This window comes from Onychomys torridus, chromosome 1 (assembly GCF_903995425.1).
Source record: "Onychomys torridus chromosome 1, mOncTor1.1, whole genome shotgun sequence".
Taxonomy (NCBI): domain Eukaryota; kingdom Metazoa; phylum Chordata; class Mammalia; order Rodentia; family Cricetidae; genus Onychomys; species Onychomys torridus.
This window is the reverse complement of record NC_050443.1, coordinates 164,240,174-164,265,801: the sequence shown is the minus strand read 5'-3', so window position 1 is coordinate 164,265,801 and position 25,628 is coordinate 164,240,174. Positions and strand designations below refer to the sequence as shown.

Below are 25,628 nucleotides of genomic sequence, written 5' to 3'. Positions count from 1 at the left end.
AGAAGAGGGCACCAGATCTCATTACAGATGGTTGTGAGTCACCATGTGGTTGCTGGGAATTGAACTCAGGACCTCTAGAAGAGCAGTCAGTGCTCTTAACCTCTGAGCCCTCTCTCCAGCCTTACATTTTTTTTATTACATTTATTTATTGTGTATATTTGTGTGCATGTAGAGGTCGGGGGACAACTTGTAGGATTTGATTCCCTTCTTCTCCCTATAGGTCATGGGATTGAACTCAGGTGGTCAAACTTGCCTTTTAGATTTATTGTATTTTTTTATGTATTCTTTGCTTGCATGTGTGCCCATGAAGGGAGATCATTTGATTCTGGAACTGGAGTTAAAGGATGCTTGTGAATCATCATGTGGGTTCTGGAAACCCAACCCAGGCAAGAGAACAAATGTTCTTAGCCACTGATCATTTCTCTAGCCTTGCTACAGTAGATTTTAAAGAACCATGTAGAAAGTTCTCCAAATAAGGAAATTCTTTTAACAAATTATTTCTAGGTCCCAAAGTTGTTTCAAAAGAAATTCCAGTGGAGTCTATTGAAGAGGTTTCTAAGATCATCAAGAGAGCTCCAGTGATCTGGGATAATATCCATGCTAATGATTATGATCAGAAGAGGCTGTTTCTGGGTCCCTACAAAGGAAGATCCACAGAACTCATCCCACGCTTAAAGGGAGTGCTGACTAATCCAAATTGTGAATTTGAAGCTAACTATGTTGCTATCCACACCCTTGCCACTTGGTACAAATCAAACATGAATGGAGTTAGAAAGGATGTAGTGATGAGTAAGTATCCTGTATTTGATGATGGACTTTAGGGGAGAGGTTTATTCAACTGGAACTATCGGTAAGTATGTATTCCTTTATTATCACAGTTAAAGCTTTTATCAAAATGTGTTTTCATTTCTCTTAGTGAGTCATAAATATATAATAAGGAAAGCCCTGAGTGGCCTTAGACAAGCCTTTTTTCTTCTTTTTCTTTTCCCAAAGTCCCTAATAGAGTTTCAAGTGAGAACGGTGGGTTTTATTGATGTGCATTTAATTATACTGTATGGCAGATGCATCTTCCTCTATTGAGAGTGAGAGTGGAAGGAATAAAATGGACCTACTTTTGAAAAATGATTTAGGTTGGATTATTACACATGCAGGATTATTTATGGTCTTTCTAGTTAAGAGAATGCTTGTCTACAGAGTGGTACCAGTGGAAAGAATGATAACCTGAAATGTTGATAAGTAGTTTGGCAGGTATTTGAGCTGAATCAAGTAGAGTTGCTGCATATAATGAATGGGTCATGGACTTGGGAAAATATTTGTCATACAAATTTAGAAGTCAGAGCACGCAAGATGGCTTAGTGGATTAAAGGTGCTAACTGAACATGTCTAGCAACCAGAGGTTGAGTTATCCATATAATGGAAGGCAAGAATTGACTCCACAGTTTCCTCTGATCTCTGTATTATGCCAAGGATGTGTGGTATGTCGTCCGTTCTCATTTTGTACCCCTCTTGGAATTTTTGTTTTGTTTTTCGAGACAGGGTTTCTCTGTGGAGCCCTGGCTGTCCTGGAACTTGGTCTTTAGACCAGGAACTCACAGAGATCCACCTACCTGCCTCTGCCTCCTCTGAGTGCTAGGATTAAAGGTGTGTGCCACCACTGCCTGCTCCCCTCTTCCAATTTTTAATCCAATTAATGAGTTCTTTTATGGCTTGGGTATTGCAGTCTCTTTGACCCCAATAAAAGACACAATTAGGCCGGGTGGTGGTGGCACATGCCTTTAATCCCAGCACTCGGGAGGCAGAGCCAGGTGGATCTTTGTGAGTTTGAGGCCAGCCTGGGCTACAGAGTGAGTTCCAGGACAGGCTCCAAAGCTACACAGAGAAAGGAAAGCCTGTCTCGGAAAACAAAACAAAACAAAACAAAAAAAACAAAAAAAGACACAATTAGGAGTATTATTTCCATCTCTTCTGCATGTGTGGCATTTAATTCCACATCTTTCAAGACAGAGCATAATGCAACACTAAGGAAGAGATGTTAGATTAGCCAAACTCAGCTGTGCAGGGAAATAAGAAAAGACTTTATGCTCAAAAGCAAGACTGTTAAGTTTCTCTTCTTATACTTTAATGAATTATTAATAATGAAGTTGTAAGAACCTGAAGACTCGGGTGTGTTCTTTATGGTGTAAAGCTTCTAATTAACATTGCCGTCGTATTATTGGTACTTAGTGGACATTTATGACCAACTTTTCCAGTGATTCTAATATGCTTACTTCAGTAGGAACCTTGAGCAAGTAGGTGACTTTCTAGATGGTTATTGGAGGATCTTGTACTTGTGTTTTATGTTTGTTTGTTTGGTTTTTTACTGCTTTGCTGTACTGCAACAAGTGAAAATTATACATGTTCACTTGGCAGGAGGCTTTTGTAATCTAAACTGTTTTTGTGCTTTTCACCCTCAGCTGACAGCGAAGACAGTACTGTGTCGATACAGATAAAGTTAGAAAATGAAGGCAGTGATGAAGACATTGAAACTGATATACTCTATAGTCCACAGATGGCTTTAAAGCTGGCTTTAACGGAATGGTTGCAGGAGTTCGGTGTACCTCATCAGTACAGCAGTGAGTTGGGCTGGGGTGGGTGGGGTGATGGTGCTGCTGGGAATTGAAACTTGAGTCTCATGCATGCTAGACAATCAGCTCATTTAACGATATCATAGCCCACCTATTTTTATTTTACATTTTATTTCGGGGTTTTATTTATTTATTGTGTGTGTGAATGATTGTGTGGTGCACATTTGCCTGTGCATGCAGATGCCAACCATCCATCTTGGGACTTTTCTTTTTGATATGGTTTAATGTACCCTAGATGTGCCTGTAATTTGACATGTAGCCAGAGATGAGCTTGAACTTCTGATCCTCCTGCCTCTACTTCCTGAATTCTTGAAATACAGATTTTTGCCATCATACAGGCTTAGCCATTTTCATAAGGAGATTGGATTACAGAGCTGAGTCACAAAGTACACTGTCATGCCTTTTAAGTTATATCCACCAACTAAGCAAAGTGTAATTGAGTTTCAACTCGGTGGTGGTACACACCTTTAATCCCAGCACTCGGGAGGCAGAGCCAGGCGGATCTCTGTGAGTCCTAGGCCAGCCTGGTCTTCCTGATCTTTCCACTTTTTCTCCCAAGTGTTGGGATTTTAGGCATGTGCTACTGTGCCCAGCCTTTTTTGGTTTTTTTGAGTCAGGGTTTCTCTTTGTAGCTTTGGAGACTGACCGGGAACTTACTCTGTAGACTAGGCTCAAAGAGATTGGCCTGACTCTGCCTCCCAAGTGCTGGGATTAAAGGTGTGGGCCACCACACCCACTCAGCCCATGCCCAGCTTCTTAGAAAGTTATTTTATGTGTATAGATGTTAGGCTTGCATGTGTGCCTGTGCACAATGTGTGTGCATTGCCAGTGGGGGCCAGAAGGGGTTGTTGGAGGCTATGGAATTGGAGTTACAAATGGTTGTAAACCTCCCTGTGGTTGTTGGGATTTAAACCTGGCTTTTCTAGAAGAGAACCAATGTTCTTAATGCTAAATCACCTCTCAAGTCCCCCTGCTTTTTTTTGAGACAGGGTTTTGGTTTTGCTAGATAGTCCTGTCTGGCATAGTAGTTAAGAGTGCTTCCTGTTCTTGTAGAGGTCCTCAATTCAGGTCCCACACACACAAGTCAACTCAGCCACCTGTAATTCCAGTTTGAGGAGATCTGTGGTATACATACACACACATACATACATACATACATACATACATACATACATACATACATACACACACACACACACACACACACACACACACACACACACACACACACACGTGCCCCATAGGTATTGGGCCCCCTGGAGCTACCATCATGGACAGCTGTCAGCTACCTGCTGTGGGTGCTGGGAGTTGAACTCTGATTCTCTGCAAGAACTTTTTGTTTTGTTTTGTGACAGGGGCTCATTTTGTAGCCTTGGCTTTCCTGGAAACTCACTGTGTAGACCAGTCTGGCCATGAACACGGAGATCCTGTCTCTGCCTTCTGAGTGCTGGTATTAGAGGGGTGTGCTGTCATGCCCAGTTTTCAAGGAGTCTTTAATTAAATTTACTGGTTTATTTTATGTACATACAGGCATGTACATACCACACTTTTGGAGTGTTAGTTCTTAAAGTCTAGTAAGTCTGATTTGTTGTGTTTGTGGTTTTGATTGCCTTTGTTTCCCCTCCCCCCCTTGGTAGGCAGGCAGGTCGCACACAGTGGCGCTAAGGCAAACGTAGTGGATGGGGCCCCTTTAGTGGCGGCACCCTCTCTAAATGCCACGACCGTGGTCACGACAGTTTACCAGGACCCCATTATGAGCCAGGGAGCAGCTCTGAGTGGTGAGCCTTCAGCCCTGACCAAGGAGGAAGACAAGAAACAGCCAGATGAAGAACCCATGGATATGGTGGTAGAGAAGCAAGAAGAATCGGAGCACAAGAGTGATAATCAAATACTAACTGAAATTGTTGAGGCGAAAATGGCAGAGGAATTGAAGCCAATGGACACCGATAAGGAGAGCATAACCGAATCCAAGTCTCCAGAGATGTCTATGCAGGAGGATTGCATTAACGACATTGCTCCTATGCAGACTGATGACCAGACAAACAAGGAGCAGTTTGTGCCAGGTCCAAATGAAAAGCCTCTGTACACGGCAGAGCCTGTAACTCTGGAGGACCTGCAGTTGCTTGCAGATCTCTTCTATCTTCCCTATGAGCACGGACCCAAAGGAGCACAGATGTTACGGGAGTTCCAGTGGCTCCGTGCTAATAGTAGTGTCGTCAGTGTCAACTGCAAAGGCAAAGACTCTGAGAAAGTAAGTGTGCCCCCGGTGTCCCTCCCTGCCTCCTTCCTCCCTCACTGACTAGTGATGTGCCCAGGTTTGTTTATAAGGCCTAAAGAAACATTTTAAAGTTGTTTGTTTGTTTGTTCGATTTTTGTTTTTAAAGACGGTTTCTCTGTGTAGCCCTGGCTTTCTTGGATCTCTCTCTGTAGCCCAGGCTGGCCCGGAACTGACAGATCCACCTGCCTCTGCCTCCCAAGTGCTGGGATTAAAGGCGTGCACCACCACCGCCCAGCTTTAAGGTTTATTTGTAGCTGAGTGTAGGTGTGTGTGTCCGTGTCCACATATAGGAACATGAATACAGGTTCCCACAGAGGCCAGAGGCATTTGATCCGTTGGAGCTAGAGTTAGATAGAAGCAGTTGTGAGCCACTTGATGTGGGTTGCTGCGTTTGAGACAGATTCTCCATAGAGTGCGATCTGGCCTCCAGCTCAAGGCAGTCTTTCTGCCTCAGTTCCCCCAAGTGTTGGGATTGTGGAAGCCCCTCACCTGCAACAAAGAAGCATCCACGTAAGCCTGGCGTGGTGGTTCTCACCTGTAGTTCTGACACTTAAATGATGGAAGCGGGTGGATGGAGGAGTTGAGGGTCATTCTCCACTACATCCTGAGACCCTGCCTCAAACAAAACAGCAACAAAACCCCTGGTGCACGCACCCTCCCACCCCCATGACCAAGTTTGATTTCTTCCTTTTTTCCCCTCAGCCATATTACTGTAAGGAAATTATTTGTATTTCATATGTGTGAATGTTTTGCTTGAATGTGTGTATGTGCACCACATTTGTGCTTGGTGTCTGAGGCCAGAAAAGGGCATCACATCTTCTGGGGCTGGACTTAGGGGTGTTTGTGAGGCCACTATGTGGCTGCTGGAAACAAGTTTGAATCCCCCATGAGAGTGACAGGTGCAGTAGACTGCTGAGCCACCTCTCCACTCCTGAGACTCAGGTGGATCTACTGGGGACAGGTAGACCTTCGAGTTCTTAGTCTGGCTTGCCAGTTAGAAATGGAGGAAAGTATCGTGTAGCAGGAATCTTAAATGGTCTTAAATCAAACTCAGAGCCAGGTATTGGGGTCAATGCTGGAAGACCAGAGAGACAGAACAAGCCACAGCTACCTTGCCTCGCCAGTTCCTCAGCTGGTCTTATTTCCTCAGACTGGAAGCTTCTGAGTCCTCATTCAAATGAATCTCAGCTGAACTGTGCTGCTCCAAAGCCTAAAAGCTTAACCAGCCAAAATGCTGCTAGTTTCTGGTCTTCACGCCTTATATATCTTTCTATTTCTGCCCCCACTCCCTGGGATTAAAGGCATGTGTCTCCATGCCTGGCTGTTTCCAATGTGGCCTTGAACTCACAGAGATCCTCCTGGCTCTCTGCCTCCCAAGTGCTGGGATTAAAGGCATGCGCCGCCACCACCTAGCTTATGCTAAAGCTTGCTATGACTCCAAGGCAACTTTATTAATATACAAATAAAATCACATTTCAGTACAAATAAAATGTCACTATAGTATCGTAGATATTTTCTGTCATTTTGGGGAGATAAACTAATTGCTGACTAGGGTTCAAACCAGTGATTCACTAATGTTTAAGATAAATTGCATGTGCCTGATAAACAGCTCAGTTTGTAGCTCTTAGATTATTTTGTTAAACTTAAAATTGTTGCATCCTTTTTCTTTTTTAACCCTGTATAGATTGAAGAATGGCGGTCCCGGGCAGCCACGTTTGAAGAGATGTGTGCATTAGTGATGAGGATGTTCACTCGGCTCTCCAATTGTGCCAACAGGACAATCCTCTACGACATGTACTCCTATGTTTGGGATATCAAGAGTATAATGTCTATGGTGAAGTCTTTTGTACAGTGGTTAGGTGGGTGCAGCAGCAATAATCTTATCTCCTCATTCATGTGTATTGTACTTCAAAAATTATCCCACAGGGAGAAAACAATCTAGGGAATTGGCAAGTTTCCATGTTTTTCATTTCTTTGCCTACATTTTTCTTAAAGGTGAACATAGTTGAAAAACTTGAAAGTTTCAGTTATTTTTGTTGAGCATGTTAATTTTTCTCCCTTGGGCTAATTCCATAAATACCTTGAAAATATGTTAGAATGTACTGACTTTAACATGCTCTGACTGAATGCTTCCTGGATGGAGTCCTGAGTCCTCCGGTGACGTGATTTGGAGATGAGACTCTATGAGATGTGACTCTGTAAGCTTCCTGCTGCTTGCTGTGTCTTGGTAACATTGGTGCTGTGTTTATTAGAACAACTGCTGCAATTACCTCAGGGGCCTGGCCAGAGGAAGCTGTCCTCCCAGCCCTGTGCGCATGCGAGTTCCAGTGGAAGGCTATTCTGGTGCTGCTTGGTACTGCTTCATGTGGCTGATCCTTTACTCCCCCACCAAGTAATTGATCTTAGCATGGAATGGAGACTACAGTCCCCATCAGCTCTGCTTCGTCCAGTGGACTTTTCTGTGTTTCCTTTTTTTCCCCCTTTTTTCTTTTTTCTTTTTCTTTTTCTTTTTTTTTTTTCCTTTTTGGAAATTCCCAAACTTGGTGGTTTTATTTAAAGAAAAAAAAAAAAAAAAAGCACCAGCATGGCCACATTTCTCCAGGGACCTCATTTCATCTCCAGGTTTTCAGTGCAGTGGACTTACAGCACACAGCAGGCAGCAAAGCTAACCGACGTGTCAGTTTTCATAGTAGTCACAAATACTGTGATGGGGTTTCATGATCTTAGTTGTGAAATAGATGGTCTGAAACACAGTCAGCTTCTGAGTAGTCAGACTTCTAATTCTCCATCTATATGCCCTTGGGCTCCTCAATATGAAAAAGGAAGAATCTCTGATTATTGATTGAGAAACTATGAGAACATCCTTGTGTTCTGTGTATTTCAGCCCTAATAGAGAGCTCTACCTAGGATTCCTTAACGGAAGCTCTGTCTAGTAGGAGATGCCTCTTTAGGCTCCTGGGGTCTCTGTACTGACAGTCCCTTTGCCAGGGACTCATTTGACCCTTACAGGGGTTTGCATTTTAAGTCACTAAGCCCCAGGAATGTTGACGTCCAGATTATTGAGCTCAAGGATATGTCACTTAAATATTATATTTGAAGGTTTAATCCTCAGTATCACCTCCTCCCCATTCAAGAATTACTGAAAGTTAAATTTTATTATGTCCAGTATTGTTTCTGTCTCTTCTCAAGTTATCTTTGCCTGACAGTAATTTTCCCAATTGGTGCAGTCTCAAGGCCAGAACATGGTAGTTTTAAATAACTACCATCACATCTGTGTAGTTGTATAAATGCCCGTGACAGGGGGAGTATGTTCATGACCAATTTCAGGGCCTCATGATTAGAATCCTCCATTTTCTTCCTTTCTCCAGTCCAGCTGGCATTCAGTCCTTTAAAGAATGTGGCTATGCAGTACTTTTGATTACTAACGACTTCTATTATCTTCTTCCCCATTGTGTACAGATGGGAGAATCCTCAGCACAAGTGTCTACTACTATTGGATGGACAGCGGCAGATGTTCACAGCGCGTCATGATTAATTAGTTTAAGTTGAAAGACTATCTGTGAGGTAGCTCAGGTAGAATACATTAGGGCAGTAGACATGAACTGAAGTCACGTTTGCGCAGCGTCTGAGGCATTAACCGTGTTTTCATTTGCACAGCTCTTCGTACATAGTGCTAGTTATGCTGGAGTCTCAAAGTGGAGGGTAGGGGATTGGCTGAACTTAAAGTTGGACAAGTGTAGTGTTTTGTTTTTGTTTTTGTTTGTTTTCTGCTTGTACAGTGTAAATCACTGAATCACGGAATGGGGCAAGCTCTTGTAGTCTAAATTTTGACCCATTTCACACTTATTTTACAAATACTACATTTTATAGGTTTGTGTTTGTTCCTTTTTTTTTTTTTTTTTTTTTTTTTTTTAAATAAATAACCCTACCCTTAAAACATAACAAACCTAGACACAATCTCTTAATGGACTGAATTGTCAACAAAAATTTGGTTTGCTTTGGGACTGTCCGACTAGCACACTGTATCTTGTACTGATGAGACTGTTAACTTGAACAGGAGGTAGAATGCTGTCTTCCAATGGAAAAGAACTATATTGCGCTGCTGTATCTTGTCAGAAAACCAGGCAGGCCATTTCTAGTTGGTTCCCAAACATTTGCTATTAATTCTCTATTGATGGCTTTATTGCTTGTGAGATTGGTTAGTAATGACCTTAAAAACTGACAGCTGGGCCTCAAAGCCTGCTACTTGATATGTGTTCATCACACTGCAGACATCGTAGCAGATGGGTAGAAGAACCATCTACTGTCACACTTTTAAGAAAAGTGTGTTTAGCTCAGGACAAATTAGAAAAAGTAATCAGCTCTTCCCTGTTCTTAGATCTTGACAGACTGGTGTTCTAATTGGCTATGTCTGAATTTAGATTGTCCTTGTCCGTGAAAACCAAACTTTTCATTGTTCGATTTGTGTCAACAGTATTCTGCTGACCTTAAGTTTTCTGACAAGATTAACTTCCCTTTCCTGTACCCTTCCCAAAATGTAAAATGTGACTTCAGACAGGTTTAATTCAGTTCCTCATGGGCTGTGATAATAAAATGTCTATTCCATTTCAGTTGATAGTTACAGAATTTCATATAGATAAGCAGCTGTTTGATTTGTTGCTGTGCTTGAGTAATACAGAAACTTCACTTGGATAACCTAATTATTCCTTCCAGTAATTAAAGTTTAGAACTGATAATAGTGGTTTCCATTAATCGGAAGGAGGAATAGAAGTATTAAAGTGCCGTTATAAATTTAAAGATAATTATTATCACAGCCTTGCCTTAACCCTGGATTCATTCGTACTTTTAGAGAGTTATTTCCAGTGTGTGTGAGTTTGTTGGACATTTGAGACCCCAGGAAATCCCCTTTCTCGTAACGTTTTCCGCTTGGATCTGATCTCAACAGGGTGTCGTAGTCATTCTTCAGCACAGTTCTTAATTGGAGACCAAGAACCCTGGGCCTTTAGAGGTGGTCTAGCAGGAGAGTTCCAGGTATCAATATGAATTCACAACTGAATTGACATTTTCTTTGTTTTATGAGAACCCTTATGTTGCGCATCAGATGGCTGGAAGGATTGGTCTGCCGAAGGCTTTCTAGTCCCAAATTCAATTTAGTTACATAGCTGGATTTTAAATCAGATTTTCCTCCTCTTTCACAGTAATTTCTGAAGGAGATGCTGTCAATCCCCCCGCGCCTGCGAAGCGCAGCGGCTCTAGGTACACACTTCACATTGTTTCTTTGCAGGTCGCACAGCATTTAATCTGCGCCCGCAATGCACAATGCGCGCATGCTTGTCTGCCAGTGGAAACTCCATGAGCAAAAACGATGGCTTATTACGCAAGTGGACAATAAAGGGCTTAAAGGGTGGTCCTTGGTTACTTAATAAATACAAGATAATTTAAAAGTAAAAAAGCAGTGTTCTTGCTGTTGGGATTTGTTCATGGACTTTCAGGTGCTCTCCTTTTCTCCCCCCAACAGGTGCTCTGCTGCGCACAGCAAACTGAAGCGCATTGCTTTGGGGATAAAGCGTCTCCTGGACAGATAACCCTCTTCAGACCAAACCTCTCCTCCTCACAGTCTGCTCTGCCATCTTGTAGAAAGATGGTGCATTTAAAATTGGTTTTTAAAACAGATATTTATGTCATAATTGGAGTAGTCTTTTTGCTTTGATTATAAAATTAAATTTCTACTAATATGCCATTAAAGCTGTGTAAGTCAGTTTGGGTAATTTCTGTTCTGAAACACCCCTTCCCCAGGAAAGAGGTATTATATTAGTAAAGTGTAGTGCACCCTCCTCTTTAGGTCTGCCTGCAGTAGCCAGTTAATGTTAAGTTGGTAATCTGCAGTGCACACTCGTTGAAAGAAATGGATGTATTCTCAGCACTAATCTGTCTCCCTTTTTTCCCTTCCTGCAGCGTTTGTTGCCAATTGATGGGGCAAATGATCTCTTTTTTCAACCACCCCCACTGACTCCTACCTCCAAAGTTTACACTATCAGACCTTATTTTCCTAAAGATGAGGTAATTTTCTGCCTATCAACTTGGTATTTGGTTATGTGCTTATTTACAGCTTCCCTTTGAATTAGATGGTTACAAGAATTACTATTATTACTGCTATTCATTTATTTGTGTACTTATGGGTTAGGGATCAGACTTGTGTTAATCAGCCTTCCAAAATATCCAAGAAAGCCAGGTGTGGGAGGCAGAGGCAGGTGGAACTCTGGTTTTGAAACCTATTTGGTCTACATAGTATGTTTCAGGCTATTCAAGGCTACATGGTAAGACCCTGTCTCAAAAAAAAAACCAAAAAAACCCCAACAGCAACAACAACAAAAAAAAACAAGAAAAACGATGGACAATTTTGTTTTGGTTCATGGTTTGAATTTGTGGGCAGCTGGCTCCATCATGCATCTCATTACGTCATGGTACAGTGGCAGGAGAGGGCACAGCAAAGCTGCTGCCCACAACTCCAGGACATAGTCAGTCAGTCAGTCCACCGCAGCCTTCAGGAGTTTGCTCTGCCTTGTCCAGCAGGGCCTTCCAGAGGCCTGCCCCCAGAGTATCAAGCTTTAGACATACCGCCCTTCGGGGGTGGAGGGAATTACAGATCAGAATTATAATTGAACTCCCAGCTCTTAAAAATGCCAACCGGAAGGGTTGGGGATTTAGCTCAGTGGTAGAGCGCTTGCCCAGAAAGCTTAAGGCCCTGGGTTCGGTCCTCAGCTCTGGTTTTAAAAAAGGAAAAAAGAAAAAAAATGCCAACCGGAGATTGAGTAAGTTAACTAAAACCTTGGAGAGAGAAATTTAGTAAAAATTTGAGGGAGAGCCTAAGGCATTTACTTCCTTTAGTTTTATTTATTATTTATATATACAGCATTCTGCCTGTTGCCTGCACACCAGAAAAGGGCACCAGATCTCATTACAGATGGTTGTGAGCCACCATGTGGTTGCTGGGAATTGAACTCAGGACCTCTAGAGGAACAGCCAGTGCTCTTAACCTCTGACCTATCTTTCCAGCCCTTCCTTGAGAACTTTTAATAACTTGAGTTGAGTTCTTTAATTCTTCCCTTTAAAAACTCAAAATGAAAGCTGGGTCTGTTGGTGTACACCTTTAATCCCAGTACCCAGGAGGTAGAGGCAGGCACATCTCTTGAGTTCAAAGCCAGCCAGGGCTACATAGTGAGACCCTGTCTTTAAAAGTTTGAACTGGAAAGATGGCTCCTTAATTAAGCTCACTCCTTAATTAAGCTCACATACTGCTCTTGCAGGAACCAGAGATCAGTTCCCAGCACCCACGTGGCAACTCACAACTGCCCATAACCCCAGTTCCAGGGATTCAGGGTGGCTTTTTGGCCCATGGGCAGGATGCTGCACACACATGGTACATATATTCACTGGTGTAGGCAAACATAAATAAAATTTTAAATCTTGAAAGTTCAATGAGTGCTGGAGATAAGCAAGAGTTCAGTTGCCTACCACATACAATTCCTGGGTTCAATTCCTGGTATTTAGGGGAGGCAGAGAAGTACTTACTTAAAAAGTCAAATGAGAGATGGGTTTTTGTAGTTTTGGCTTGTAATCCTAGCACTCAGGATGCTGAGGCAGAAAAATTAAGCAAGTTCAAGGCCAAGGCCAGCTTGGGCCATAGTGAGTTCTAGGAAAACCTGAGCTACAGAGTGAGACCTGTCTTAAAAAGCTCAGTAAATAAAATGTCTAGTTCACAGTAGGGGTTACAAAACAGTGTATCTCAATTATTTGTTATCTTTAACTGATTTGTCTTGTATGTCCTTTAATTTTCTATACTAAATGGCTTTTGACAACCAGCTACTTAAAAAAGTAAGCAAGTCTGTTTAAAGAAGATGACATATTTAAAGCATTGTGGAACTATTGTTGCAAAAAGTGAAAGACTAGTAGGGTCTCGTGGCCCTCGGCGTTCAGTCCCAGGATCTAGTCTAGACAAGCTTGGGCTATTTAGTGAGACCCTGTCCTCAAAAAAAAAAAAAAAAAAAGCTTGAGAGTCTTTAAAGAAGTTGAGTGGGTTTTGAATCCACTGTTTACTTTCAAAACCTGTCTCCAGACTAGAGATGGCTCAGTGGTTAAGAGCACAGCCATCCTCTTCTCAACGGAGGACCAAAGTTCAGTCTTTTAGCACCCTCTCCAGGCAGCTCACAATTGCCTATAACTAGCTCCATGGGGATGAGGTGCCTCAGAGCACCTGCTCTCAAGTGCACATACCCCTCACATGGACAAGTCTACACAGTTTTAAAAGTAATAAAAACTAAAGGTTTATAGCAAAAGTTTTCAGTTTTCATTAATGCCCTGCTGCTTCTAACGAGTTTTACAGGTATGACCTAATAAGTGAGATTTTAGTGCTAGGTATCAAATGTGTAGTACCTTGCATATGCCAGGTGATATATATCCATACCAGGGAGCTCCATGCCCATCTCAATAATATTAAAACAAAGGTGATTTTCTAGCCAGGTGGGGGTGGTTCACGCCCATAATCCCAGCACTTTGTGAGGCAGAGGCAGGTGGATCTCTGAGTTTGAGGCCAGTCTGGTCTGCAGAGTTAGTTTTAGGACAGTCAGGGTAACACAGAGAAACCTTGCCTCTGAAAAATAACAAATCAAAAACAAGTGATTCTCCCAACTCCACCCTCAGGTGATGATTCTAATAGGCCACACATTTCCTTCCCTAGATTTGTAATTTATTTTCTGAAACAGTTGGTTAATAGTTGTCTCAAATTCAAAGTGTGGCCCATTAATCAATCTGCAATCCTCCTGCTCAGTTTTCTTTGTGCACTACTACACGTGGCTGTTTATAGTCATTCTTTGTGACATGTGTCTTGCTGTGATACCTAACTAGATTATATTTTCAGGCTTCCGTCTACAAGATTTGCAGAGAAATGTATGATGATGGAGTGGGCTTACCTTTTCAGAGTCAGCCGGACCTTATTGGAGACAAGTATGTAATGCCTGTTGGGTTTGGGGAATAGATACTTCATCTAGCAGGTTAAGGGGAGGTGTTGACTGAAAGCCTATTTATATAAGTTCCAGTTTAGTCTTAGTTAAATCTGAAAATGAATGTAAATGAATGTATGTCAGTTTTCAGTTTCTTTTATTGGAAAGGTAGTTTTCATAGACTTATGTTGGACATAACTGAAGTGGTGGTTCCCGCCTTTAATCCCAACATTCAGGAGGCAGAGGCAGGCGAATTTCTGAGTTTGAGGCCAGCCTAGTCTACAGAGTGAGTTCTAGGACAGCCAAGGCTACACAGAAAAACTCTGTCTCAAAAAAAAAAAAAAAAAAAAAGTAGGACCTTGTATCACTAAATTGTGAATTTTGTGTTAATAATTTACAAGCTTACTTACTCTTGGCTTCCTTCCTTCTGAGCAGGTTAGTAGGAGGGCTGCTTTCCCTCAGCCTGGATTACTGTTTCGTCTTAGAAGATGAAGATGGCATTTGTGGTTATGCCTTGGGCACTGTAGATGTGACCCCCTTCATTAAAAAATGTAAAATTTCCTGGATTCCCTTCATGCAGGAGAAGTACACCAAGCCAAATGGTGACAAAGAGCTCTCAGAGGCTGAGGTAATATAATGGTTTCATATTGTGATAATTTTAAGGAAATTAAAATGTGAAAATCACCAGGTAATGGTGGCACCCACCTTTTTTCTCAGCATTTAGAAAGCAGAAGCAGATGGTTTGAGGCCAGCCTGGTCTACATAATGAGTTCCTGGCTAGCCAGAGTGACAAGGGAAATTATGTCTTAAGAAAACAAAAAACAGTTAAAAGTTTATGCTGGTTTTTGTTGTTGTTCTTTTGTTTTGTTTTTAAGGAAAACTAATATAGACAGGCTGGCCTCTGCCTCCTGTGTATGAGACTAAAGGTGTGTGCTACCACACCCAGCTTTTCAGGGCTTTCTCAACTAGATTTATTTGTTTTTATGCTGATTGGAATTGAATTTATGGCCTTGTGTAGACTAACATGTTTTATTTAGTGTGATGTATTCACAGTTATAATCTTGGTGCTTATTTTTTAGTTTTTTTGTTTCCTGTTTGTCTATTTTTTTGTTTTTCTTTTTTCTTCTTTTTTTTTTTTTTTTTTTTCTGAGACAGGGTTTCTCTGTGTAGCTTTGTGCCTTTCCTGGGACTCACTTTGTAGACCAGGCTGGCCTCGAACTCACAGAGATCCGCCTGCCTCTGCCTCCTGAGTGCTGGGATTAAAGGTGTGCACTGCCACCACCACCACCTGGCGTTTTTTTTTTTTTTTTTTTTTCAAGATAGGGTTTCTTTGTTTAACATCCCTGGCTATCATCTTGGAACTGGCTTTGTAGACCAGGTTGGCTTTGAGATCTGCCTGCCTCTGCCTCCCAAATGCTGGGATTAAAGGCGTGTACTACCACCGCCTTTGTGTGTGTGGGTGTTTTGCGTACATGTGTTCTGTCCACCTAGAATTAAATATGGCTGGGTGCTGGGGGTCCTCTTGAAGGCAGCAAGAGCCTTTAAATGCTGAGCCATCTTTTCAGCGCTTATTTTTGTTTTTATGAGACAGGGTCACATGCAGTCAAGGCTGTCCTGGAATTTAAGGCTAGCCTTGAACTCGTGATGCTCCTCCCTCCACCTCCCAAATGGTAGGGTTACAGGTAAGACCCTCCACTTGGCAGCTGATTGTCCTTTTCTAACAGTCTTAATTCAGTTTATTTTTCCTGTATAACAATCATGTGTGGTGGCCACAGCTGGAGCCTGGGTCTTTGGAGTGGAGATTCTGATAAGAGTTTTCACAAATGGTTGGAGAATTCTTGATAGGGAGACTTGGTGAACATAGTCTCTGTCTGAAGATAGGGGGCATCAGACAGCAAGAAGGCTTGGCAAAGTTGCCTTGGGCAGCAGTGCAGCCACTGTTTGATATGTAGTCATCATCAGTACTGGCTGTTAGCAGTGGCTTCTAGGGCACAGGAGCAGAGATGATGCCAGTGCCTATGGGGCCGCAGAACCCTGTCACCTTGCATGGAAAGCTTGACCCCTTGGATAGCAATAGCTGCCTCCCTTGGAGCTCAGCATCAGGACCACAAGGACTGGAGGGAATTCCCATTAGTGATACAAGCTCTAAGCCTGGTCTGCAAAAAAGCAGATCACTGTCAGAAACAAGCCAAACCCTCATCCTTAAAGGGATGCTCCCAGAAAAAAGTCAGTGATCTCAAATTCCTTGATGGGCTAGGAGAACAGGTTGATTGCCTACAGGTGATTTGCTCCCAAGTGCTAGGATTAAAGGCATGTATGTGCCACCACTACCCAGCAGATTTTTAAAGTCTCTGTGTAGCAGAGGATTGATTTTTTCCAGCTTCACACATGCTAAGCAAGTGTTTTGTCATTGTCTTATGTCCAGCTTAGATTACCTCTTTTGTCTCTTGAGACAGAATCTCCTTGTGTAGCCCAGCACTCCTGGAATTTACTGTTGTAGACCAGGCTGACTTTAAACTTACAGGACTGTGGTGTACAGGCATGAACAGCCATGACTGGTCTAAACACAGCATTTTAGTTTTTTCTTTTTTGAGACAGGGTTTCTTTGAGTAACAGCCCTGGCTATCCTGGAACTTTGTAGACCAGGCTGGCCTTGAATTCACAGAGATTCTCCTGCCTCTTGTCTCCCAAGTGCTGGGGATTAAAGGTGTGTGCTGCTGCTGCCCGGCCCATTTTAATTGTTCTTTTTTTTTTTTTTTTTTTAGATTTATGGGTTGGGGATTTAGCTCGGCCCTGGGTTCAATCCTCAGCTTCAAAAAGATTTATTTATGGCTTGGGTATTGCTGTCTCTTTGACCCCAATAAAAGACACAATTAGGCCAGGCGGTGGTGGCGCACACCTTTAATCTCAGCACTCAGGAGGTAGAGGCAGGTGGATCTCTGTGAGTTCGAGGCCAGCCTTATCTACAGAGCTAGTTCAGGACAGGCTCCAAGCTACAAAGAAACCTTGTCTCGAAAAACAAAACAACAACAAAAAAGATTTATTTATTTATTACGTGTACAGTATTCTGCCTGCGTGCATGCTTGTTGGCCAGAAGAGGGCACCAGATCTCATTTCAGATGGTTGTGAGACACCATGTGGTTGCTGGGAATTGTACTCAGGACCTCTGGAAGAACAGCTAGTGCTTTTAACCGCTGAGTCATCTCTCCAGCCCCCGTTTTAGTTCTTAAAGATTTATTTTTGTGTGTGTATGAGTCTATGTGTGTCTATACCTGTGTGCATGCATGGGAACCAGAACTCGGCATTGAATGAGTACGTCCTTTATTGCTGCTTAGATCTTTGAGGCAAGTTGAACCTAGGATTCACATTTTCTCAGATAGGCAGGAAGTTAGCCCTATCTCCAGCCTGTTCAAAGTACGGTTATAAGCATGTGCCAGGTGCCTGGCATCTTACATGGGTGCTGGGATCCTGAACTCCAGCCCTCATAACTGCAGCAAGTGTTCTTAACTGCTGATCTGTCAAGCCCTCTAGACAGTTGGTCACTTGATCTTAGTACATGTGTGCGTCTGTCTTTTATTTTTGGAAATGGGGTCTTGCTGTTTATCCCTACATGGTCTGGAACTGAGTACTGGGATTGACCATACTTGGCCATGGATATATCTTTTAGAATTGTAAACTAATTCGTTCTCTCTGTGCTGGGAAAACGTTAATACTACTTTCCTGAGTTCTGGGATATAGATAAAAGTAACTTGAAAGTCAAAAAAGATTCTAATGTTTTTTGCAGAAAATAATGTTGAGTTTCCATGAAGAGCAAGAGGTTTTGCCAGAAACTTTCCTTGCCAACTTCCCTTCTCTGATAAAAATGGATATTCACAAAAAAGTCACTGACCCAAGTGTTGCTAAAAGCATGATGGCTTGCCTCCTATCTTCACTGAAGGCCAATGGTGAGTGCAGCTTGTGAGACTGTGTTACTATGCTTGTTTATGGGTGTGATCCAGAGGTCAGAGGAAAACATGTAGGAAGTGACACTCACTTTACATGTGGGTCCTGGGGCTCAGACTCAGGTTGGCAGGCTTGGTAGGTAGCTGGTCTCTTTACACACTGAGCCATCTCACCAGGCCTATGTTTTTTTTAAAAGATTGAATTTCGTTTTGCCCTTTTTGTCACAGCCTGTCCTAGAGCAGAGTTTGGGGAAGGGTGACAGTGACACAAGATGGGGGAATAGCACCACTGGATGAAGGCCCTTGCTGCTCAAAGATGCCAGCCTGATCGCTGACTCTGATCCCCAGAACCGCAGAAAGTGGGAGGAGAGAACTGTCTTCTGAAGTTGTTCTTTGACTTCCACATACATGCCATGGCACACAGGTCTTTTGAAAACTCCAACTGGCCTGAGTTCAGTCTAGAAGGACCAGGGCTGGAGAGATGGCTCAACAGTTAAGAGCACTGGCTACTCTTCTAAAGGTTCTGAGTTCAATTCCTAGCAACCACATGGTGGCTCGCAACCATCTACAATGAGATCTGGTGCTCTCTTCTGGTCTGCAGGCATACTACAAAGCTGTCCTTTGACCTCCACATGTATGCTGAGGCACATGCACACACAATAATAATTTTTTTCAGTTATACTGAGCCCTCCCCCCTTGGTGTTTATGTGTGTTTTGGGGTGGTGTATGCCCTCAAGTTCTTGGGCTCAAGCTACCTTCCTGCCTTGTCCTCTTAAGTAGCTAAGACTGTACCTACTGTGTCTGGCCTGCTGCTTATTTTGAGTTAGTACTGGTGTAAGAGTTGGGTAGTATGCAGTGATGATTGAAAATGCTTTTGTTCTCTTATAGCATGAATACTAATTTTGAGCTTCAATGAGAAATGAACACATGAGATACTACATTTATTTTGTTCTGAGGCCCATAAAGGTTGAAAATTAAATTAATTAACCTAATGAAGAAACTTCATGCAGTTTTTGTTGGAGTATATTACATAAATGGAGCCTCGAAAAATTCCTTGCTTCACCATTAGTGCTGAGAAAAAAATACTGTATAGAGCACGATGATGTTTTAGATTCTAAGGGCCACAGGTGATAGTTCTTGAATATTTTAAGCAGCCTTTTAAACATGTAAGAACAAATTTTAAGGTGGAATATTGTGGGTACACATAATCCCAGAATTTGAGGTGCTGAGGTAAGGGGATTACAAACCCAGGGCTAGCCCAGACTACGTAGTAAGAATCTGTCTCGATAAAGTTTAGCCCTCGGCTGGTAGAAAAGTAACTAGTTTATCAAGCCGTTTTCAGAGTTGTAGAGGTCTGGTGGTGTCGCTCAATGGTAAAACACCTAGTATGCTCAAGGCCCTGGTTTTTATCCCTAGCACTGCCCACCCACACCCCAAATTGTTTTGTTTTCATTTTGCACCATAGGAGAGTTGGATCTAGGCCATCAATAGGCAGACACCACCGAGCTGTATCCCCAGCCTCTTTTTAAAATATTTATTTAATGTGTTTTGTTTACATGTGTCTATGTGTGCTATGCATGTGCATGCCTAGTGCCCTCAGATGAGAAGGTGTCAGATCCCCTTGTACTGGAATGACAGACAGTTGTGAGCCACCATGTGGGTCCTAGGAATTGAACCCAGGTCCTCTGCAAAAGCAAGTGCTCTTAACCACTGAGTCAATTTTCTAGCCCCCCCCCCCTTTCATTTTGAGACAGTGTCTCTCAGTTTTGAGTTCCTCCTGCCTTAGCTTCCCAGACCCCACCAAAAAAATGCATCTTGTAACACAAAACAAACAAACAAAAAATGCATCCTTCCCAGCACTGGGGAGGCAGAGCCAGGCAGATCTCTCTGAGTTCCAGGCCAGCCTGGGCTACCAAGTGAGTTCCAGGAAAGGCACAAAACTACACAGAGAAACCCTGTCTCAAAAAACCAAAAAAAAAAAAAAAAAAGCATCTTGTAAACCATTCATGGAGGCACATACCTTTAGACCCAACACTCAGGAGGCAGAAGCAGGTGTATCTCTGAGTTCAGAGCCAGCCTGGTCTACATAGTGAGACCCTGTAGAAAGGAAGAAATAAAAAGAACACACCTTTTTCACTGTTGCATTTATATATTATTCGAATTAGTTGCATCCACTTTGCAGAATAATTTAACTTTAAAAGAAGATAATTCTCCATGTGTGCTTAGGACTAAATATCACAGACATTAAATATGAATGAAGAATATGCATGGGCCTGCTGATTAAAGGCAATTGCTGTCAAACCTAATGACCTGAGTTCAGTTTCTGGGACCCGAATAGTGGAGAGGGCCCACTCATGCAAATTGTCCTCTGATTTTGTCCTGTAACCCCTGCTCCTAAACATACACACAGAGGATAAGTAATTCTTTAAGATGGTGTTCAGCATTCTGGATATATTGGCATGCGACAGGCTAGAATAGGTTGTACCTCATGGCTTCCTAAAGAACTTTGGGTTTGGGGATTTAGCTCAGTGGTAGAGCGCTTGCCTAGCAAGCACAAGGCCCTGGGTTCAGTCCTCAGCTCAAAAAAAAAGAAAAGAACTTACCTTTACTTTCCATACCCATTACTCAAGAAATTTTCTTTGTGGAAAAAATTGTACTCACTCACTGTTGACTAAAGTCACCTGTGTTGGCACATGCTTTTAATACCAGCACAGGGGCAGGTGGATCTCTTGAGTTCAGAGTGAGCCTACTCTAGTGAGTTTAAGGCCAGTCAGGGCTAACAACAGTGAGACCCTATCTTAAAAACAAAAAATTTAAGCTGGGAAGTGGTGGCACATACCTGAAATCCCAATACATGGGAGGCAGGGGCAGTCGGATCTCTGTAACTCGAGACCACCCTGGTCTACAGAGCGAGTTCCAGGACAGTCAGGGCTATACAGAGAAACCTTGTCTCTATTGAAAAAATATTATTTAAAAAAAAAAAAACAATTGTCAGGCTGGGACTGTATAGCTCAGTCACCCCAGCACCACCAAAAATAAATAATTAAATAGTGATATGAAATTTAGGGTTAGAGAAAGCTTTTATCTATATTAAACATTATGATTCATGGTTATATCATCTACTTACATTTAAAACATTTTGTTTTATTTCTAGGATCCCGGGGGGCTTTCTGTGAAGTAAGACCAGATGATAAAAGGATTCTGGAATTTTACAGCAAGTTAGGCTGTTTTGAAATTGCAAAGATGGAAGGTTTTCCAAAGGATGTGGTTATACTTGGTCGAAGCCTGTGACATTTGTTGGCACTGTGAACTGTCCAAAGTCTTAGCCCCACCTTTTGGTTGGAGGGTGAGGTCTTCACACAGTTCAGTCTCTGGAGGGGCAACAGATCGGCCGGTTGAATTGGAAACAAGATGACTGTAGAACTCACCATCACATTTTCAGACTGCTCACTGGTTGGAAGAAGATAGTACTGCTGCATAGCCTGTATTGAACAGATGTGGGGTGCCCCTCCTTTGGGTTAGGTGTCAGGACCTCTTATATGGGGTTCTGTAGGGAGAGGTTCTTAAATAAATGTAGTCAGCACTATTTTCTGCATCCGGTGTGGTTGCATTTCTCTCCTAAGAGTAATGAAGATCGCTCTTTATTCTCTGTGATGTGCTGAATGATGTCTCTGTTCTTTGGAGACATGGCAGGAATGAGGAAGAGTTAGTGGGTTCCAATTTGGGGCAATGTTTCTGCTCTTTGTAAAGCTCTGGCTAACTATCTCCTGTAATGTTGATTCAGGCACTCGTGCTTTGTAGGGACAAATGTGCATTTGTTTGTGGCAAAGGCCTAAATTGACAAACTTGTAAATTTCTTTGTATATAGACTAGCTGTAACCTGACTGTTCTTTTTGTTTACTTTTTTATATGTTTTTTTCCTTTGAAAATGAAAGGTGTTGGTTTAGGATGGCACTTTCAAATTATGTAAACCAGTGGATGGTAGATTTCCTTTACAGTTGTCTTTAAAGTGCCTCCCACGTAGGGATAGGCCACGACTATTTTGGGGTATGAGTGTCTAACTTCATATGACTCACATCTATTGGGAAGCGCAGTTCCTTCTGGAAATCAACCTTCATAGCAGATCCGCATGTGAAATGTTTGGACATTGTCGTCGAGGAAGGATAAATAGAGGGACTGACGTGTGGCCTCTGTTGCCCTGGAACAGCTGTCCTTCTCTCCAGACCTGCTAACTACTGGTTTAATCGAGTCAGTCTTTAATTCTTGCATGTTTGTATCTAATTTTTAAAAGAAAGAATAAGTATATGTTAACCATAAGTATACTTTTTCTTTTAATCAGAGGTTCTGAAAACTCCATGTATTTTTTAATTTAGATTTGGTGAATTTAAGGGTTTTGAGCATGGAGCTGGCAGATGGAATCTGCGGGTTTGTTTTAAATCATGACTAGCTAGTAACTTCTCCATAGATGTCAACAGTATTTTGTTATCTTCCCTCTAGTTTTTCATCAGCGTTTGAACTCTGAGCTGAACGGGGAGAGAGAAAAAGAAGCTTGAAACATTTTCTTTTATAGAACTCCAGAGTGAGCTTTTGAGATAGTCTTAAATTTAGCACTATATCTAGTGTCCCTAGTGACTTCCAACTGAAGCCCAGGAGAGAGTGTGCTTACTAAGAAGAAGCCTCTTAGGGTAAAACCTAACTGTGATAAGGATATGTTGGAAAACTGAAATCAAGTTTGGTTTTGAAGGCTGAGGTGATGGGCAAAATCGTTACTAGAGATTAAGATCATTCAATGTTCCTCACCTTTTTCCGAATCCATCCTTTTCCCTAGTGGGAATTACAGCTTTTACCTGGAGGCTTTCAGAGCCCATTTCATGTGGAATCAGGAATTTTAAGCAAGTTGCTTTTTATTTTATGTTGACTTTCAATAATCACTCTGGATGATCTGAACATAACTGAAACGTGCCCAGGTCTGTACCATCATCGCTCTAGGATAAAGTGCTATGCCGACTTCATGGTTATGAATCATATTACGGTTGGAATACCATTTCATTGATTTGTCTAGATCATAGCTCAGTTTCTGTAGAAAACGAACTGTAAAACTGTCTGAGGACCATGCAAGAGGCAAAATAAAACGAAGTGAATTTGTGCGATGGTGTGCGGCCTTTTCTCTGCTCTCCCATCTTTCTCTCTCATCTCTGATGCCTCAGCTAACGCAGGTACTCCTCCTCTCCAAAGCGATTGAAATGTCGACTGGATTTTGAAGACCTCTCCCCTCCTGCCTTCCCCAGCAAAGACCTAACTTCCAGTTTTTCTCAGAAAAATACATTTGTTTTTAAGTAAACTGCCCTCTCATGACAGTTGAAATCTGTAGAGGGGTTTCTGAGTTTTTCTATCCAATAGGGAGTGCATGGGTTAGTCTCCTTAAGTAGGGGATATTGGTGTGGGAGGTAGGTAGCCTCTTCTATGAGGATGTGCCTCAGTTGATGGGACGTGGGAGCCTTGATCAGAACAGCAGCTGATTCCCACATCTGATCATGGGTCTTTTGCTCAGCGTCACAATCAGGAAGCTTATCTCAGGGGCAGCTAATAGGGCAGAGGTGTGGGTGGGAATTCCTCAGGAAGGTAAAGATGGCTGCTCTGAACCCCAACAGTTTTACACTAACATCTCTACATAACAATCGGGAGGAGGAAGGGATCTCAATGAATGATGAGCTAGAGAAATGAGAGTCCTCAGGAACGTGGGAATGAAAGGATGCTGACGTTAAGCCCGCATTCTTGCTTCGGTGAAAATTTGTTCTCAGGCCCCAGTCCTTGTGGAAGTGGTGAAGGCTGCTCCCCGCCCAGGCGGCTCTTCTGGTTCCCAAGCCTGGAGGAGCACGGCTCCTTTAATGGGCGGGGCCGGAACTGGCCGAGGTGTCGCGTTCGGTGCGTGGGGGGGCGGGGCTTCTCAGCCGTTTCAGCATGGCGGCGGGCGCTGCAGCTGCTTTGGCGTTCTTGAATCAAGAGAGCCGAGCCCGGGCTGGGGGTGTGGGAGGCCTGAGGGTCCCGGCTCCGGTCACGATGGACAGTTTCTTTTTCGGTATTGAAGACAGGAGTGGCGGAGGGTGGTACGGGGCTAATGAGACCCTGGGCTGAGGGTCGCGGCTGTGCGACGTGGGTGTGGGCCGAGGGTTCCACGCTTCCCTAACCCTAACCCTGGTCCTTGGCGGCCTGTATGGCCCAAGAAGGACTCCTGCCCAGGTGCTTTAAGGAGAGACGTTAGGCGAATAAATGGCCGGTCAGCCCGCGCCGGCACATGGCCGAGTGGGAGGGATCAGCGGGGCTAGCGAGACGCTCGCGCGCTGTCCCCTTCACGCGTGCACTTCTCAGGCGAACGCACTGGCTCCTGCAGGTTGTGAGCTCTCCGGCCACACCCGCTCCTTCACCTTCAAGGTTGAGGAAGAGGATGATACGGAACACGTGCTGGCATTGAACATGGTAAGGGGCTGGAGAGAGGGACAGCTACCTACCTCCCCTCCCTCCACCCCTGGATTGGGAATCACTTAGGGCTACCCTCAACGGGCTACTTCTCTGGTCCTCTGACCGGCTACTCCCGAGACTGGGCAGGTTCTAGGGTAAGATGCCTTCTCTTTGGTGTCTGCCCTCACTTGAGACTGAGGTTCTGTTTACCCTGTCAGCTGTGCCTTACCGAGGGGGCCAAGGACGAGTGTAATGTGGTGGAAGTTGTGGCCCGGGATCGCGACAACCAGGAGATTGCAGTTCCTGTGGCCAATCTCAGGCTATCTTGCCAGCCCATGGTGAGTTGTAGCCATCCATTCATTGAGAACTTCAGTATTAATCTCAAGATGGGTGGGTCAGAGTGGATCAAGCCTTCATTCTTGTCTTCCAGCTGAGTCTGGATGATTTCCAGCTCCAACCACCTGTAACCTTCCGCCTGAAGTCGGGTTCTGGTCCTGTGCGCGTCACTGGTCGGCATCGGATTGGTGAGAAGAGCAGGCCCTCACATCAGCCCGCCCTCCCCCGCCGCTCCTACCTCATCCCAGCCTCACCCCCTAGTGCATCCTACATCCCAGGTTGTCGTTTGCTGCCCGACTCAAGCCTATGAACTTCCTGTAATCTGTCCCAGGGGCCGCAGCTCCAGTGATGTGGGTGGGCTCCCTCCTCCCCCACTTTAGTATCTGCAGTTCCTCCCATCTAGACTAGGAACTCTGGAAGAAGGGGTTCCCTGTCAGCCCAGCACCACAGAGTATTGAATAAGTGACATGTGGCGTTAAGGACGGTTGGCTCTAACCTGTGTACTGTGTGTGTCTCCACAAGTTTGTATAAACAATGATCTTTCTGAAGAAGAAAGTGAGGATGAGGACAGTGAAGAGGAGGAGGTTAAGCTGTGTGGCATCCTTCCTGCCAAAAAGCACGGGGGCAGGCCTTAGCCCTCTTTGGTGAGTAGGAGGCCGGAGGGGAGGGGACCCCAGCAGGATCTGGGAAGTGAAGGGGAGCAGGTGAGGACTCAGATACTGACTTCTCACTTGCTGCTTTTCTCAGGTTAGGTAGCTGATTGCTGCAGGCGTCATGCACCATATGCTCCTGGACACGTTTCAAGAATTGCAAATGTTTTTCTCTCGTTGAAGAGGAGAGTTTGGGAGGGGGCAAGTGGGAGGGCTCGGGCTGGTGCTAAGGGGAGGGATTCTCCACAGGGCCCTGTGTTTGCTCCTCCAGGCTCCCTGAAGCTCCCCTTTTCTATTGGGGTGGAGGGGTGGATGACATCTCTCCTGACCTTCTCCCCACC

At 43.6% G+C, this 25,628-nt stretch overlaps 2 protein-coding genes across 2 annotated transcripts in view; both read left to right on the top strand.

Annotated features, from left to right (window-relative positions):
• The window catches only part of Oga (O-GlcNAcase), a 35,304-nt gene extending 12,315 nt beyond the window's left edge, over positions 1-22,989 (top strand). Inside the window, exons 7-16 of the mRNA XM_036170995.1 lie at positions 505-789; positions 2,454-2,612; positions 4,262-4,875; positions 6,587-6,761; positions 9,848-9,933; positions 10,858-10,962; positions 13,820-13,905; positions 14,337-14,529; positions 17,686-17,845; positions 20,997-22,989. Coding sequence (XP_036026888.1) covers positions 505-789; positions 2,454-2,612; positions 4,262-4,875; positions 6,587-6,761; positions 9,848-9,933; positions 10,858-10,962; positions 13,820-13,905; positions 14,337-14,529; positions 17,686-17,845; positions 20,997-21,133 — 2,000 coding nt within the window. The 3' untranslated portion in view covers positions 21,134-22,989. The remainder of the gene's footprint in view (positions 1-504; positions 790-2,453; positions 2,613-4,261; positions 4,876-6,586; positions 6,762-9,847; positions 9,934-10,857; positions 10,963-13,819; positions 13,906-14,336; positions 14,530-17,685; positions 17,846-20,996) is intronic.
• Positions 22,990-23,796: 807 nt separating this feature from the next.
• Npm3 (nucleophosmin/nucleoplasmin 3) lies at positions 23,797-25,628 on the top strand. The gene is made up of 6 exons (XM_036207499.1): positions 23,797-23,921; positions 24,234-24,319; positions 24,520-24,639; positions 24,732-24,825; positions 25,160-25,281; positions 25,385-25,628. Exons 1-5 carry the CDS (start codon positions 23,804-23,806, stop codon positions 25,270-25,272), a joined length of 531 nt encoding a protein of 176 aa, XP_036063392.1. The 5' UTR covers positions 23,797-23,803; the 3' UTR covers positions 25,273-25,281; positions 25,385-25,628.